The sequence below is a fragment of the Psammomys obesus genome, unplaced genomic scaffold (assembly GCF_907164565.1).
Source record: "Psammomys obesus unplaced genomic scaffold, mPsaObe1.curated_primary_1811, whole genome shotgun sequence".
Lineage (NCBI taxonomy): Eukaryota > Metazoa > Chordata > Mammalia > Rodentia > Muridae > Psammomys > Psammomys obesus.
The window spans coordinates 64,103,122-64,121,163 of NW_026585504.1; the positions used below are offsets into that span (position 1 = coordinate 64,103,122).

The window sequence follows — 18,042 nt, forward strand, 5'->3', positions numbered from 1 at the left end:
ACTTACCTTGCCCAAACTTAAATATTACCCAGACAGCACAAACTACCAAGGTCATTAACATGAGCCAACAAGCACTACTCTTAAAAACTCAAACTCAAAGTTCCTAAATTCAATCTGCAGACAGAGCTGTATACCTAGTACCTCAACCAACATGGCCATCACACTTCCAGACTCTGAGATAACTAGAAAACCAATAACACACAATACCATTTTTCTTACCAAGAATCTCATCATGGCCAATACAAAACAATTATTTAAAAACAAAAAACAGAACCTTTCTTTTAAACTAACAGTATCAAAAAGCTATTTTTTACAATCAAAATATATGAGGAGTAATAAAAACATGAGATAAAACTTATTTTGCTCACTTGCAATGTAATACCTAAAGGAAGCAAAAAGAGGTTTTTTTAGTCCACCATCCTTTAAAAAAAAAAAAAAAACAACTCACAACAATCATATGGCTTTAGACTTCTGGGATTACAGCCATGGGCAACCACACATGGCTTACCATGTTATTTTAACAACAGAAGAAGAAGCTAGGCAAAGCACAGCACTAAGGAGCAAAGGCACAAGGGTCTCTCTCAAGTTCAATGCCAGCCTGAGTTCCATAGGAAGACCTATAATCTCAAAGAATCACACAAAACAGCAGTCAGAAGTCAGAGATGGTAGAAAATGCCTGTATTTCAGCACTCAAGCAGGAAGGTCTGAAGTCCAAGACCAGCTTGAATTACAAAATCAGACCCTATAGATTGATTGGATGGATAGAAGGATGGAAGAACTGATATAGATAGATGAAAAAAAGGTAAAAGAGGAAGACAGGGAAGCAAAGATACACACATATATATTTAAGAACACAGAAAAATCAGAGAGGTGTGGAGGTCAGAGGACAACTTGCAGGAATCATTTTTGTCCTTCTACCATGTCGTCCTGGGGACTGAACCCAAGTCATTAGGCTTTGGCAACAAGCATCTTTACCCTCTAAGCCATTTTGCCAGTCCCATGAACTTACTTCCTTTGGCATTGTTTTGTTTCCTGTCTAAATATTATCTCCCTTTGCTGTCTCTAAATTATCAACTCAGAATAACATGGAATGATTTGAATCATGACAAAGTTTTTTGGAAAAAGAGATACGCGTGCTTTAGCAGTAACTTAGGCTGGATAAAATGTATATGTCACCTTAAATAAGCAGAAATCACCTACCTGCACAGCAATGTACAAGCCTGGAACATTGAAGGACTCAAACATTATTTCAGCAGTATATTCCCTGTTTTCTGGAGTATTCAGCGGAGGTTCAGTCTATTGAATTAAATAATATTTTAAATAGACAATATAAAATCATTTGGAACTTTATGGCAATTTCTAAAGAGGAAAGGATTTATGAAGTAACTTAAAAGGCACCAAATTTATAGGAAGATTAAAACACACAAAGACTTTGGAAAACTATAGAGAATTAAAACAGACCTACACATATATGAAAATATGTTCTCAATGTCTGTATGTTCCTTCTGCTTTTGATCTTTGTTTTTTGTTTGTTTTTCCTGTTTGTTTTGTCCCATGCTGGCTTGTTTTTATCTTGTATTATTTTTCTAGATGTCTGTCTGTATTCTAACATGATAGAAAAGAAAGGGTATGAATCTGGGTGGCAAAGTCAGATAGATTTGCAAGGCACTGAGGGAGGGGAACTGTAACATACCATACTAATTATAATTTATTATAATTAAAAAATTATTTTTAATTAAAAAAATGAAGTGTTCAATATCATTATGAGTCACCAGAAAAATGGAAACTAAAACCAAATCAAGTCTGTACACCTCTATAGTGACTAAATTTAAAAAGACTAACACACTAAATGCAGGCTAGAATGCAGGAGCAATTCAATTAGTGTTGGATAAAAAGTCACCCCAGGCCAGAGTTCTAAACCAGTTAAGTGTCTGTCCTGTAGCAGAGCAAGTCTACAAAAGAAATGAGAATAAGTATATAGAGACAAGAATATTCAAAGGGCCAGACTGTCAGAGTCTAAAACATTAAATTGCATGATACACGTTTTACTATAGCACATCGTGTATGAGTTACTTTATGTAAAACCCAAATACAGGCAAAATTAATCTCACTTGTCAAAAAAAATGAAAATAAGAGTGAAAAAGTAGTTGTCTCTAACGAAGAAAGAGCATAAATTAACTAGAAAAGGCATTCATAATGTGTTACTTATGTTGTTATTTACACAACTGTCAAAACTAAAGGTGGGCCAATCAGTTCTTTCTAAATACGACCTTACAGAGACACATCTATACTTATTCACTGCATTAAGTACCATCCACTGCATTAAGTATGGTTTATGGCGATCTATCTATCATCTATCTACCTATCAATCATCTATCTATCTATCTATCTATCTATCTATCTATCTATCATCTATCAATCAATCTCTCTCTCTCTCTCTTTTTCTCTCTCTCTCTCACTATCTGGTCCTTTTTTGTTTTTTGTTTTTGTTTTTGCCAGGCCTGGTCAAAATCCATAGAATGGTTCAGATTTGAAACACTGAATACTGGATTAACAAAATTTATGTTTAAGTAAAAAAAAGACACAAAAAAGCCATTTTGTATTGTGAGAAGATAAAAAGACAAAGAAGGAAATGTTCATTTATCCTCCTAAGAAGTTTGCAGTACCCATCAAACAGTTTTAAAAACAAGTAAGGGCTGCTTCCCACAGAGACGCTGTGTCTCACCAAGCACAAGCACAGAAGCAATGGAGCCAAAACTTTGGCTGTTAAGCCTCAGAAACAACTTTCTTCCCTTACATTATTTTGTCAGTGACAAAGTAAAATTAACACATTTATGGGTTGTATCTTGATGACTACATACTAATTATCAAAAGCATTTATGCAATTACACTTTAGTGCTTGGCCACATTGCTCCTCGACCTGTAGCAAATGGAGTTAAGAACACAGTCTTTCAGACATGACAACTTAATAAATAAAGGATGCTTACTAATGGATATCAGAGACCATTAAAATGTTCTTCAAAAATTTTCCTGGTAGGCTAGGTACTGGGGCACATGCTGCTAACCCAGCATTTGGCAAGGTGAGGCAGAATGTTCCTGAGTTCAAAGCTATCCTGGGCTTATGAACCCCATCTCAAAAAAGGGACAGTCCCCAATAAATCATAATGTATACTTACCAAAAGAAAGTAATGGTCTTCAGGTTCTGCCCTTAAATATTTAAAAATCACTTGCTCCATAAACCTTTCCATTAAGTCCCAATCTTCAACTATACCATGTCTGATTGGCCACTATTAAAACAAAAATCATAAATTAAATCCTATTACTGTCAAAGAACAGAACTACAAATATAAAACCAGAGACTTACTAGTGCATTAGTAGCTATTAGAAAAAAATTTATTTCTTTAGGTATGTTGATACCATGGGTCATCCCTAGGCTATAAATTCTTAAGTAGAAATATACATACTTAGAAAATAAAATTATTTTTACCATGTACATTCAGGTGGTTGAAAAGATAAATGTGATTGTAAAAAATGTCAAACTTTATCTTAATTTCCTTAATCTTTAAGTATTAGCTCATTAGCTGATATCTACAATATCTCTAACATAACCTACACTTGGAAGCTGGATATGGTGGTGCACACTCAACTGTTCTAGCTACTAAGAAGGCTAAAGCAGGAAGACTGCTTGAGCTCATAGCTTGAGAAGACTCGGGGTAATAGTTAGAGTCATCTCAAAATAACGATAGTAGCAAATCAGTAAATAAAACATTGATAACCAGCTAACATAATAATCAATCATATGGAACTTAATTTAGACAGTTTTAGAGGCTTGTGTTGAAGCAGGGGAGCCTAGGTTATTAGCAAATCCACAAGCATGCCTGTAAGGTCTAAAATTCACAAAGATACACACAGGTTACAACCACACCACAGTTAATTTTTACTATCAAAGTATGTTGTACTCCTTCACCACGTTTCTTTGAAATATTGGGTTGCCAGCTGTTTCTATGATTAAAAAAACCAAATATCATACAAAGCAAAATCCACTCTTAAAGCAAACAAAAAAAAACAAAAAAGAATGCAGCAATGTCCAACCAGTCCACTGTGAACAGCTGAAGCACCAATGGGAACTGTTAACCATGAAGTAAAGTTACTTTTCTTTCCTTTCAACTTAAGTTGCCTTTTGCATGTGACTACTATGGTGCTTGAACCTTGCTAGCTACTTAATAAACAACTACCACATATATTTTCAAAATGCGGGTATCACTGTGAAAATGATACTGAAATAAAAAAGACACCAAGAAAGCTCCTGAATCCCTGTGAGAGATTACCTTTCACATATCCAATACCAAAGTAGCAATGAACAGATAACCCAGTGCTGTCCTGAGTACCCTTGGCCACAATACTTTATAAGGCATGTTACTATTTTTGCAAAAGAACTCTATCTTGTCTAACCACTCTGTTCATCTGACACTCCACAGTGATGACTCTTCAATGCTCTGACCACACCAATCTCATCTGTCCCCAAAGTAGCAGGTGATGCCTAGTATCTTCCCAGAAGAACTCAAGAGATAACTGAATCTCCATCACCAAATCTATAAACTTCTACTATAACATTAGCAATACTATTATGTATGCATGGTTAGCTCTCTGGGTGTTATGTACATGTGAGTGCAGGTGCCTGAGAATTCAGAAGAGGGTGTCTTTATCCCCTAGAGTGACAGGTGGTAGTGAGCAGAGGGTCCTATGAAATAGTACACACTTGTAACCACTGACTCATCTCTCTAGCTCCACTCCTATCAAATTTGTCATCTAGGATGCACTCCTCCAGCTTTCTCCAAGACCCTGTTATATGTTCCTCTTTTGGTTTTCTAAGCACAATTCAGCTTTAAATGTCCCTTCCATCTATCTTACTTCTGCCACTCATCCTTTTGTTTCTCCCTCCCTCCCAAGTCACAGCCAAACCTCATGAAGCAGTATCCCGTTACCCCTCTACCATTCACAAAGCTACATTCATCCAGGTCCTGCACACTTCTAAATGGTACCTCAGCAGACATCTTATTTGATACTCCATGCTTTTTATCTCTGTTCCTCTCCACTCAAGCCTAATTAGTGTGTCTCCTAGGCTTCACTCTGCCTTTATGCTCCCCTAGGCAACAGCATTCACTTCCCAAAGTAACTGAGACCTCCTTATCTCCGTCCTTACCCATCTTGCTTCTGAGTTCCAATGCCTGCACACTGGACTGTCTGCCAACATGTGAGCTGCCTCACAGGTACTTTAAATACACTACATTCGAAATTAAACTCATCCTCTCTTTCACACACTAGCCCTTTAATAACCTTATTTCAGGAGTAACTATGAATACCCTGAACTATTTATCTAGTTGCCCACAGTACCTCATCAATCATTCCTTGTTAATCCTTAAATATCTACTTTTCTATTCTCAAAAATAAACTTTAACATACTTCTGACTCAGACTTGAAAAAGACTTTTAGATTTCTAGGCCAATAAAAAAAATAAACAAGAAATGGTGGATCATGGCAAATGATACAATAAAGTTTCAATCAAGAGATCAGAATGTGGAAAATTTTAGTAGACATCTATTTTTTTTCCTATAAGTAAATGGCAAGGAAAAAAAATGATAAAATGATAAAATACATACATAGAATGTGAAGTTACGAGGCAAAAGACTCATGAGACTTACCAAAAGTAATCCAGTGGAAAGTTCTTGTTTTAACCATGACCCAAACCATTAACCAATTAGGAAAAACTCAGAGAAATTTACTAGATTCTGACTAAAACCATGATATGTTGTTAACATGGAAATATTTTTAAGCGAATGGCTAGAAAATAACTGGGGAATAGTAAAGTAAGGTTAGTCACAAATTTGTAATTAGCAAAGCTGAGAGACAGGCAAGTGTGGAGTCAATGTTTTTCTTCTGTTTTTACTGATTTGTTTTGTTGTTGTGAGACCAAGTCTCACCATCCAGCCCTGAGTTGCTATGCAGACTACTGGCCTCGAACTCACAAAGATCCATCCCCCTGCCTCTCAAGGGCTGGGATTAAAGATGCACACCACACCCAGTCCTGTACTTTCAGCAATGAATTTTTCTGTACCATCTCAATGTACACATATGAGTGTGCACACACACCTTTCGACTCTCCTCCCTACTGCGCTACCTTAGTTCAAGAGTTCTCAGCCTGCGAGTCCTGACCCCTTTGGGGACTGCATAATCAGATATTCTTTACCACTGAACAGCAGCAAAATTACAGTTACGAAGTAGCAATGAAATAATGTTATGGTTGGAGGCCACCACAGCATGACGAGCTGTATTAATGGGTCGCAGCATTAAGAAGGCTGAGCACTACTGCCTTAGTCCAAGTCACCATATCCCTTGCCATGTCTTATTATCTCTGAACCCTACATGTCACCGTCAAATAACCTTTCACTATTTGAGCATTACGACTTCTTTATAATCATCCTCTAACCAAGGTCCACAATAATCATTAAGTATTAATAGCTCCATTACATAGATAAATAACTAAATTACAGAAACCCAAGCCACTGAATGTTACCACAGTGCTAGAAAGAAAAATACAGACAAAATTCAAGTTTTAACAGATTTAACACTGTTCATCCAGTATATCCATGAATGTTGCTCTAGGTGGAACTGGCTCCCATGAAGACCCTGGACTTCAGGCAGATGAGCTATGCTGCTCCCTGTCTTCCTCATAAGCCTTTTTTATGTACTGGCCACTCTGCCTGGTGACTATCTGCACATCTCACCTATTTTATTCTCCAAAACTTGGATCAATAATTATCCCTCAAGGACTGCTACCTCCCCAACTAGGCTAGTGACTCCTATGGCACACACCCAGAACATCCTCTCCTGTTTTCTTCTCTTTTTACTGGCTTGATAATGTAGCACTGGGAAAGAAATTGTTTCTTACTACTTTCTTTTCAGCACAAAGCAAAACTGCAGTTTTATTTTTAAGAAGTTAGCTATTCATTTAAAATTACAAAGGAAGAAAAGGACAAAGGAAGAAATGAACAGTTGAAAGTGTTTACCTTCCAGGAGGGCTAGAGGAGTGGCTGTGAAAAGAGACATAGGAAGACCTTCTGTGTAACGAATTTCCTCTTACCTCATACAATCAGCCATATAAATTCTTCAAGCTACACAATGAAGACTACTTGCTTTACTGTGTGAGTTCTATTTCAATGCAGAAACAGACAGAGAGGGCAGGGAAGGAAACAACAACAACAACAGTCTCAGATGACTTAAAAGAAATGGATGTCTGAATAAAAGAAGGAAATCTCTCTAGATGTAGCAATGTGGAGATGAGAAGAAAATCAATCCCTACTGAGGGCTCTGAGAGGCAATGGGCATGGAGAAGTAAATCCATTCACTTTGATATATTAAAGCCACAAGAGAAGGAGAAATTGCTACGGTTAGAACTAGGAGAGCAGACCCAGATGTGATGATGCACTCCTTTAATCCTAGTACCCAGGAGGCAGAAGCAGGCAAATCTCTGAGTTCAAGGCAATCCTGGAGGCCACAGCCAGTTCCAGGCAAGACCATGTCTCAAAAATTTTAAAGCAAAACCAGAAAACTGACGTGAGAGAACATCAAGCCCACAACAGAGTGAGAGAGCACAGCTGCTAACTGGAACACTCTCCGAAACATACCTTTGTTGCATATGTGGGTTTTTCTATAGCTTCATCGCCAATGAAGAAGTCTAGGTCATCCACGCCTTTCATCACCCTCCTCTGGGCTTGATCACCTACTTTTGCAGACTCTTTAATGGCAATACCTTTAAAAAAAGTTAGACATTTACAATCGTTCATCTCTTCAAATGAAAACTTTTTCAGTGTTCCATTTTTAATATTAAAGTGTTATTAAAAACAAATAAGCATGATCGAGAATACTTAAACTGTTAAACTAATGAACAAAACCATAAGAAACCCATGACAAAATTCATTTTACACAATGACACCTAACCCTTCTCTCAGGAACAGGCCTCAAATACAAAACCCCAAAAAAGGTACCACTGTGGGACTGTTTCAGCTCTGTTTCCAAAATCTTTTAAATCTATTTTGATTCTAATTGTGTGTGTATGTGTGTTACTAGGGTTTCATGCATGTCATATGTATACTTCCACTGAGCTATATACTCAGCCTTTTTAAGTTTTTTACTTTTGAGACACAACTAAGTTACCCAGACAGTACTGAACTTGGAACCCACCTGCTTCACTTCCCAAATAATGGGAATTGCAGGTTTTTGCCACCAACTCTTTGCTTCACTATGAATAGAAATATAACCCTCGAATGCCAGAATGATGGCTCGGAGGCAGAAGCTCTTGTTCCACAAGTCTTGTGACTCTCGTGACCTATGTTCAACCCTCAGAAACCACAAGATGGAAGCGAATAACTGACTCGTCAGAAAGTCATCCTGACCTCTACACCTATGTTATGACAACTATGCAACCATACTCACATATATACATATAACAATAAAATTATAATCTTATAAAGTCAATATAAAACTTGATGGATAATCAAAATTAAAGATGAATGACGGATAATCAAAATTAAAGATGAATAACTAACCAATAAAAGAAGAAAATCTGCAAAATGAATTTTTAAAAACAAGCTGTTAGGGGTTGTTCGCTGGCCCTCAAGATTTGTTTACATCTATGTTTGTTTTGTAAACCTGTCTAAGTCATTATATTTGATTGGTTCCGTATACAGCCTATACCTGGGCCGGGCAGAATGAGGTATGTGTGGCTAAGGCTCTAGTGCTTCAGGAGATTGACAGAAAGAGAGGAGGAAGGAGAATGCCATGACGGGTTAGTGTGGAGGAAAAAAAAAAAAAAACAAAACACGTGGGCCAAGAGAAAGGACTCAATAATGGTGTAAAAGGGCCCAGATGAAAAATACAAGCAAGTGCCATGGGATTATGGATGAATGGTAGTCCAACTGAGGATGACTAAGGTGGATGGCATTGGAAGAGGCTTGGAAGATGGATGGTGAGGATATTGAGAAAGAGTAAGTACAATATCTGCCAGGCCCCATGTAAGGCAATTCTAAATCTAACAGATGTCTGTCTTGTATTTGTGATAGTGCATTAGACAATACCACCATGATAATCTTCGGCCTAATAATAATAAATGTTATATAGCCCAACATGCATCTTTTTCTATTTATAACAACACAAGCTTTCTTTACAAATCTCCTTATTTTTATCCAATAGAAATCTGTTAAATATTAATTCCACATATGAAAAGACACCTCAGTTAATTTAAGAAAACTCACCGTAATCCCTTTAAGTAATTTTAAAATTCTGTGTCTCTTCCCAGATGTAAAACTCTAGTATGTACTTTTAGGAGCTAGAGAGAGTGTTTTCAGTTCATGCAGAGAAACCACATTTAGTTCTAAGCATACTGGCTAATTTACAGCTGCCATAACTCCAGCTCTGTGAGATTGGATACTCTCCTGTGTCTCCCAAAGGTACCCATACACAAATATGGCAGACACTCATACATACACATGAATGAAAAAATTAGAAAAAAAAATGCTATGTAGTCTTTAATTAAGTTTTAATTTTCTGAATTCAAGTTAAGCATCTTCATTCAATGTAATTCTACACACAGCCTTAGGTTAATGGAAATAAAAATACAAAAGTAATACCTTTACTAATGAAAATACCTCTAACAATCTAAATCTACTAAAACTGTTACAGTCAGCAGAAGGTTAACAAAAGCAGGGAAAAACTTAAATTTCCCTAAGACAATGTTACAAGCACAGTGTGCTTATAGGATATCAGAAAGCAGTGAGGCTGCTGAGTCAAGAACCACTGGCTCTTCATTGTGAAATATTGGTGGTAGCATAGGATAGGTTTCCTAAACAGTAACCACATCCTCCAGCCAAAAAATGGTTGCTTTAGCTGAATTACAGGCTCTCGGGTTGTGTTACTTAAAAACCAGTTAGAGCCACACCCAGGTAGCAGCAATGTCCTGGAATAGGAAACTGTTTAATTATAAATTCACTATTGGGTTTGTTTTGTGTTGTTTTCCTTAAAGAGATAATTAGTAGATTTTGTAAAGAGCTGAAATAAATAGTTAAGAGATTTGGAAGTAAGGCAATCATATTTCTAATTGCCTGTTTCTGACATCATGCTTGATGACTTATTTTACTTTGATAATGAGGAAAACAGATTAACTCATCATGGAGTAAAAGAAATACTTACATGATGGGATGATAAACTGTGGTTCTGTATTTCCAGCATATCCTAATTTTGTATACCTGCAAAATTAAAAAATTTCATAAAATTTCACTAATCTCAGTATATATTGTATTTTTTTTTTGTTGTTGTTGTTAAAAGGTGGGAGTTTGTTGTACATATCATATAATATTTAAAAGTTTAATTCACTTAGTATCTCTGCCTTGAAAACTATCAAAATCATTTGCCAGGCAGTAATGCTACACACCTTTAATCCCAGCACTCGGGAGGCAAAGGCAGGCAGATCTCTGTGAGTTCAAGGCCAGCCTAGATACAGAGTGAGTTCCAGGAAAGCCAGGGCTGTTACAGAGAAAGCCTGTCTCAAAAACTATCAAAATCTCATGTCAACAGTTCTGTTTCGTTCTGCAGTATTGTGAACCAAACCATGGGGCTCTATGACTGAGCTACAAACCCAAATGCCAACAGCTTTTTAAGAGAAAAAAATCTATGTATGTATGAATGCATGTATGTATGCATATGTGTGCTCCTTGGTGCAGGTGAGGAAGCTGGGCGATAACTTCTAAGATTTGGTTCCCTCTCCAATGTAGGTACCAAGGACTGAACTTAGATCACGAGGCTTGACAGCAAGAGCCTTTACTCACACACTGCCCTTTTAGGTTTACTCATTTACTGACTGCGTGCACACGCCACAGCATGCATATGGAGGTCAGAGAATAACCTGCAGAGGGATACGCTCTCTCTTTCACCATGGGAATTCGGAGACAGAGCTCTCCAGGTAATCAAGTTTAGCAGCAAGCACCTGTACTCACTGAGCCATCCCACTAACCACCACCACTTCAAGATACTGATACTACAGGGCTGTTACTCCATGTGTGAAAAAACATGCACTCACCTACACTATTAAAATAATAAAAACTATTAAAATATTACTAAAAATTCTAATAATTGAAATTACAATGGAGTTTTGACGGCATGTTAGGAGCTACTTAAAGGGTAAATGGGCAGACTGCTAAGTAAGCTTTAGAGCGTCAGTCACAACAGTCTGCATTGCTCTATAGTCAAACTTAGTAAACACAAGTAGGGAACTTGCTGTGATATTACCGGACTCTGATAGTATCTGCAGAAAACTTTTTAAATATGAAAAAAGAATTTCTTTTGGCATGATCAGGCCCAAAAGTAAGTTCAAGAACTGAATATGCCAAGCAGATTCAATTATTAAATATTAGGAGCAACACAGACTATCCGAATATGATATTGCTGTCAACTAAACCATCAAGTATTTCCCACTGTCTAGTCTTTTGTAAGCAAAACTATGTGGCAAATATGATACTGTTCCTTTAATGTGATGCCTATCAATCCCTCCCAGCTGCTCTAACGCTGTGCAGCCTCCTGAGCCATAGAATTGCTGACAGCTTCTGAAAAGCTTGGCCCATCTCAACCACAGCCTCTATTATCCCTGCTCTGACCACATCTGAACCGCTGTACTCCTGCTCATCTTGCAAAATTCAGGTTATGTATCAACTGCCTCTGGTTGAAAATTTCACAGCCTCTCCAGACAGCAAACTGTCTCTGTATTATTTAATAATTTCCGAATCTTGATCCCATCTGTAAAAAGTTAACCGGGCTTTGGCAAGGATTAAACGAGATAACAAGGTAAAGTATTTACCACAGTTCCTGACACAGCACAAGCAAGTATCAGTCCTAATTCTATTTTCCACATATTCTTCCACCCTGGCCATTCCTTACATCATCTTAAATCACATGTATACTTTAAGTTTTAAACTTATATAGTTATGACAAACTTATTTTTTATAAGCCAATTGAGACTCTTATACTGTAGTTTATATCTGATACACTTTCACATCAGACTAGTATTTTATTCTTCCAAGCCAAAATTTCTTACTAATGTCAAATCTTTACATGTAGAAAAAAACGGGGGGGGGGGGGGGACCTCCCTGGACTCCCATAGTAGCTGGAAGTGAACATTTCTGAATTGTCCACAGGTGTGCAGACAGTAACCAGAAGTGCTCACCTGCAGGAAAACCTCCACAAACTGACAACATGCTCCTCCCATGAGACTCAATGACACTAAACATAACCCATCAGAGAAAGACTACGCTAAATTTGGAACGTTACCACAGGGGCCAGGTCACCACTGAACCAATGCACTGCTTCTCAGCCTTCCTAATGCTGCTGCCCTTCATAGTTTCCCATGTTGTGCCGACCCGCAGTACAATTATCTTCACTGCTACTTCGAAACTGGAATTGTGCTACTGCTACAAATCAAATATCTGACATGCAGAATGTCTGTTATGTGACCCTGTGGGGTTACAACCCACAGGTTGAGAACCACTGTACTAATGACAGAGGGCACTGGCACACTTTATCCTCCACTAGGTAAATGAAATGGAGTATATCACATGAAACCAAGAACTTGTCTATACAAGATAACCTCAAACTGTATGAGCCAGAAACCCTCAAACAGGATGTCCTGCTTTCAAGTCTGAAATCCTACAAAGCAGAAGAGAATTATCTCTACAAATCACTGCCTAACCCCAAAATCTTAAAATGATAATCTACTACTTACCAGATAAGAGTACAAATTTGCTTCAGTTTCACAAAGATTAGTCAACTATAAAATAGTTCCAGCAGGTTAAAACAAAAAAGTAGGGGGCTGAAAAGATGACTCTGTGGTTAATCACAGGCTGTTGATTCCCAGCACCCATGTGGCAAATCATAAGCATCCCTAACTGTAGTACCAGACAATCCAACTTCCTCTTCGAGCCTCAGAGGGCACCAGGCTCACATGTGGTGTGTAGACACACACAAGCAAAAAACCCATAACATTCAAAGTAAGTAAGTTTTTAAAAACTGGATCCAATCCTGACTTGCTGAGTTATATAGTCAGCCATACATTCAGTCCCATCTAAACTCCTCACACGAAAAAAACAGAAGACAACCCCAAAATGCATGAAGATAAACACTGACCACCAGCTTTGACTATTATGATGAAGTAAAAACAAATGCTTGTATCTGAAAACAAGAATCACCAAAAACATGAAAATTGCACCAAGAACACATGGAAACAAGGTAGGTTTGGTTTTGTTTTTGTTTTAAGTATCTTATATTAAAAAAGAACACTGAAGAAACACACAGCACATCGACAGTGATAAAGAGTCAGGAAACTTAAAAAGTCCATAAGCAGATAGTATCCATTCTGGAAGCAGGGTTTAAGAAAAAGAAAAAGACTAGAGCCCAGGCAACTTGGAAGACAATACCAAAAAGTGACACATTTGCAGGAATACTTGACAACTTTCCCCATTTAGTCATATGCTTGAGAAATCTCAAACACTTAAACAGCATAAAAACTACAGTCAAATTGCTGAAGACAAAAGACCAAGATTTATGGAATATGAGGGTCATATTTAAAGAATAAAGAATGGTGTCTGGGACTGGGAGATGAAAGGAACAGAAAGCTGAGAGAAGAATACAAACTATTTTATATTATTATTTTTTTTACAATTTACTTCACTTTGTATCCCAGTTATATACCCCCGCCTCAATTCCTCCTTGTTCCACCCTCCCTTTCTTCCCCCTTCCCCCATCCCTCTCCCTTAGTCCACTGACAGGGAAATCCTCCTCCCCTACTGACTAACTGACCCTAGACTATCAGGTCCCATCAGGACTGCCTGGATCCTCTTCCTACAAACTTTCAATTATAAGAATAACTACTACAGAAAAATAACTACTCACAAGAACAGCATGGTAACTATGGCTAATAATAATGTACTGTATGTTCGAATTTTTCTTAAGCATACATACAACATAAAAATAGAATGCTAGGAAATGGATGTTACTTTGTTGGAATCATTGTATATGGTGTGCTTACACTATCATGTTCTATACCTTAAATATGTAACAAAAATAAATAAAAGGGAAGAGATCATTTTGAGGGATACATTTAATTTTAATGACAAATTCTCCAGCAAACTTCGTAACACCTTGATGCTTTAACACCACTCACTCATTTAATAGTTTGTATACTTTCAGAAATCATAAAAGGGTGAAATAAATATGTGAGTTTCAGCAGGCAGTAATCCAGTATAGGCATCTACTATATTAGTCACTGTATATTGCTAAAAGAAACCCATTTATACAAAAACCTTTTTAAGTAATAAAGTCAGTATCCTTACACTGTAAAATATATTAGCATCCCTTCCTTTAAACATTACTGTACCTTCTGCAAATTCCAATGTTTACTCATCAAAACTACATGATTGACTGAGTTTTTTTGTTTTGTTTTTATTTTACTTAATACAGTAGTTTATACTTGTTTTTACTTCCAAAAGCATCTCACTTTAGATACTTGAAAATACCAATAGATTGTAGATATGAAACCACTTTTCAGGAATGTGAATCACACTTTAAAATGAACTAGATGAAAAGTTGTGATAAAAGCCAAAGAACAACAAGCATACTATTACTCTGAAGACAGTGGATGATTCTGCGATCTACAAAAGAGAGAAAGAAAGGGCAGGGCATGCGTGGTGGTATGGGCCTGTTACACCAGCTCCACTTGATCCCAAATCAAACTAGTAAAGGCTAGGAGTGAACCTCAGTGGTAGTAGATTTATACAATATGAACCAGCCTTTGGGTTCAATCTCCAGTATTACAAGGAGGGAGCGAGGAGAGTAGTTAAAGAGTTTTCTTTCAGCAATTCATAACTTCTAAAGCACAACACAAGGTCAGAGCACATTAGAATAGAAGGTCTTTACCCCAATGATTCTGTAAAACCCATTTTCTAAAATTTCTCTGCAGCTGAAAAATGCCTACAAAACCCTGCTTCTACCCTTACTTGGCATATGTTGTATGCAATTTTAAGATGACTATCCAACTGGAAATGAGAGATGTCCACCAATTAATCACAGTGCCCTTCTGGTAAAAGCCATCTCAACCTTGGCTCTTCCACGGCTTTCTTCATTCTGCACCCAAACTTAGAAAGTTAAATCCAGAGTTAGAAACTTTAGAATAAGAATGCCAAAGCTATTTCACAGAACTCACGGCAAATATTAGCTACAAAAATAAATTACTATCGCCTAGAAAGCTTTTCTAATACTAGAACTCCAAGGTTTTACTTACTACCTGCAAGTAAATGTCCAACCTTATACAAAAAGCCTGATACTCTCAGTTAAAAGATACAACACTATTCAAGTTCTTTCAAGTTCAAATTCTTAGAATTTAGGAACTTAAGATCCAAAGGACACAGGGAGGACAAGTACAATGGCTCAGTCCTGGAATCCTAGTATCAGTGAGGATAGAGCAGAAGGTTCTTGGATTTGAAGTCAACCTGACAATCAGAACTAGTCTTCTGCTACAACTACTACTACAGTCTCTATACTACTCTAACAAGGACACTGTCAAAAGGAAAAAAAAAGTGAAATGAAATGCTTGTTCTACCATTTTGAAATCTAGATCCTGATCCTACAGACATCAATAAAGACAGAGTATAAGATAACGAAAGACTTCTAATGTCTAAATTCAGAAGGCTCCCATAAAATTAAAAGTAACAATAGACAGCATTTTCTAAAAAGCTCCCAAATGACTCGTCCTCCATAGACCTCCTTACACACCTCTATCCATTCCTGGAATAATCTCTTCCAAAATTGTTTTCCCAGTCCATCATCACAAAGAGCACACATCACAGCAGTAAATACTTCCCCCATGAAAGCCAATCACAAAAAGCCACAAATTTTGTGCTTCTCTCTCTCAAATCCCAAAAGTTGGCAGATCCATAAACACAGAAAGTGACTCAGTGTATGCCAAGGGTTTAAGGCAAAGAAAATAAATTGCTAGTGAGCACAGAGTGAGAAAATGCCCCCAGCTGACTTTGGTGATTGTATTATTCAATTGTAAGCCTTTACAAATCACACCTAACATATCTGATCTCCACCAAGAAGTTTACACTGGAAAAGAGTCTAGGTATATGATGAATTAGCATGTGGAAAGAAATTAGAACAGTGCTTGGCACACAGAATGTACTGAATACTGAATTTTCTTATTTTTTCCACTGTAGAGAATGCTAGAATTTTTTTCCTTCCAGAATCTACTCTCCAATCCCAATTGACAGGAACCACCATTGAGGATTAAGTCTTGATAGGAGGGAAAATCTAAGTCTTGTGAGGCAAGAAAGGGATACTAAACTCATCACACATCAAGTACAAACCCTCGAATGGATGGTCGAATGCCAGCTAGTCTGATCAGAACTTCGAATCCTGAGTGCAGTCCTAAGGGCTCAGCTTAGAACTCATGCTGTTTCTGCAGCACATCTTCTATGGGGCTTGGATCCCCAGTCTTTCTGCACTCAAAAATTTCTGTTCTTTTACATTGACTAATTTTGTTGGTATTACTATATCCAGAACGTCCACAGCAGCACTAAGGTATTTATTTCTTTAGATTCTTCTCAGTCTTCCTAAAAATTTAAAAGGCCACCTTCCCCTTTCAAAAGCTCAATCTTCTTTTAGTTTTCAAATAGCTTTCCTTATTGCAATGGAACCTGAAATAAGATGAGCAGGGTTCTTCACTTCACACATACTAACTGACAAGAGCAGTAAGGAAATATTTTCACTCCCACAGTAAAAACTATCACAGAAGAATTCAGCTTTAAAAGAAAACTTTCCAAAAATCTATATAGCAGAGTGCATTGACTTTGAAAGATACTCTAGATACAATAAGTTTCAGTCATTACTAATTATTTGCTGCCAGCACTACCCTTTTACTAAAAAGCAAAATTGCAAAAAGTTTTGAACAGTAAACATTCATGTCTTTATTACAACTGTGTGCTTTTTAAACAAAATATACCCAAATATGTCATGTACTCCAGAGACAGCCATCTATCCAATCCTACTGTACTAACAATAAAGGATTAATCAAGTCTCACCTGTCCCAGAATAGCCTTAAACATGCTATGTAGCCAGGGTGACCTTGTACTCCTAACCCTGCTGCCTTTGCCAATGCTGGGGTTACAAGTGTGTACCACATTCGACTCAGTAGTTCCTATCCAATGCACAGTTAAGACTCACTTTCAAACGCAAACTACAGAAACAGAACCGCTTTCTTTTTGACATTTAACTAGTAGTAGAAATTATTTTACCTAACAAAACTATCTAAAATTAACCTGCAAGTGCTAACATGTCCTTTCAATACAATATTTATTCTCAAAATACTGAAGTGGACCATACCTAATTCTTCATTTTAACTTGCATTGTAATCAATCACTACAACCTTCCTACACATTCCATGTTTTCACTAAACTTAATAGTTCTAAAGAATGGATGCTTAAGAATAATTCTCCTTAAAACTGAAATTAAAATGTAACTACTTTCTGAATACTGCATATACCCACTAGAGGCAGTCTCTGGAAGCACTGCACCTTGACGCTCAAACTCTAGGTCAGTGGTTCTCAACATGTGGGTTGCGACCCCTCTGGGGCCCAACCAATCTTCCACAGGGGTCATCGATCAAATCCTGCATATTGGATATTCACAATTCATAACAGCAGCAAAATTAGTTATTAAGTAACAACACAATAATTTTATGGTGGAGTCACCACTACATGAAGGTGTTACAGGTCCACAATCTTAGGAAGGTTGAGAGCCACTACTCTAGACCTAGTCACTACTCCAGGCCCTTTCTCTTTAAAAGGTAAATATGCAGACGGTATTGTACCTACAATATTGTACCTACAATACAGGGTAGGGTTTCTCAAAGAGTAACAGCTATCTCAAAAACAAACTTATAAAGGA

The 18,042-nt window shown here is 37.3% G+C and overlaps 1 protein-coding gene across 2 annotated transcripts in view; it reads right to left on the reverse strand.

The window, feature by feature from the left end:
• Actr3 (actin related protein 3) overlaps positions 1–18,042 on the reverse strand; it is a 41,129-nt gene that overhangs the window by 14,666 nt on the left and 8,421 nt on the right. For both annotated transcript variants that reach the window (XM_055601924.1, XM_055601931.1), the window contains exons 2-5: positions 10,246–10,301; positions 7,686–7,810; positions 3,177–3,287; positions 1,201–1,296 (exon numbers count right to left, since the gene is read on the reverse strand). In XM_055601924.1, coding sequence (XP_055457899.1) covers positions 1,201–1,296; positions 3,177–3,287; positions 7,686–7,810; positions 10,246–10,301 — 388 coding nt within the window. The remainder of the gene's footprint in view (positions 1–1,200; positions 1,297–3,176; positions 3,288–7,685; positions 7,811–10,245; positions 10,302–18,042) is intronic.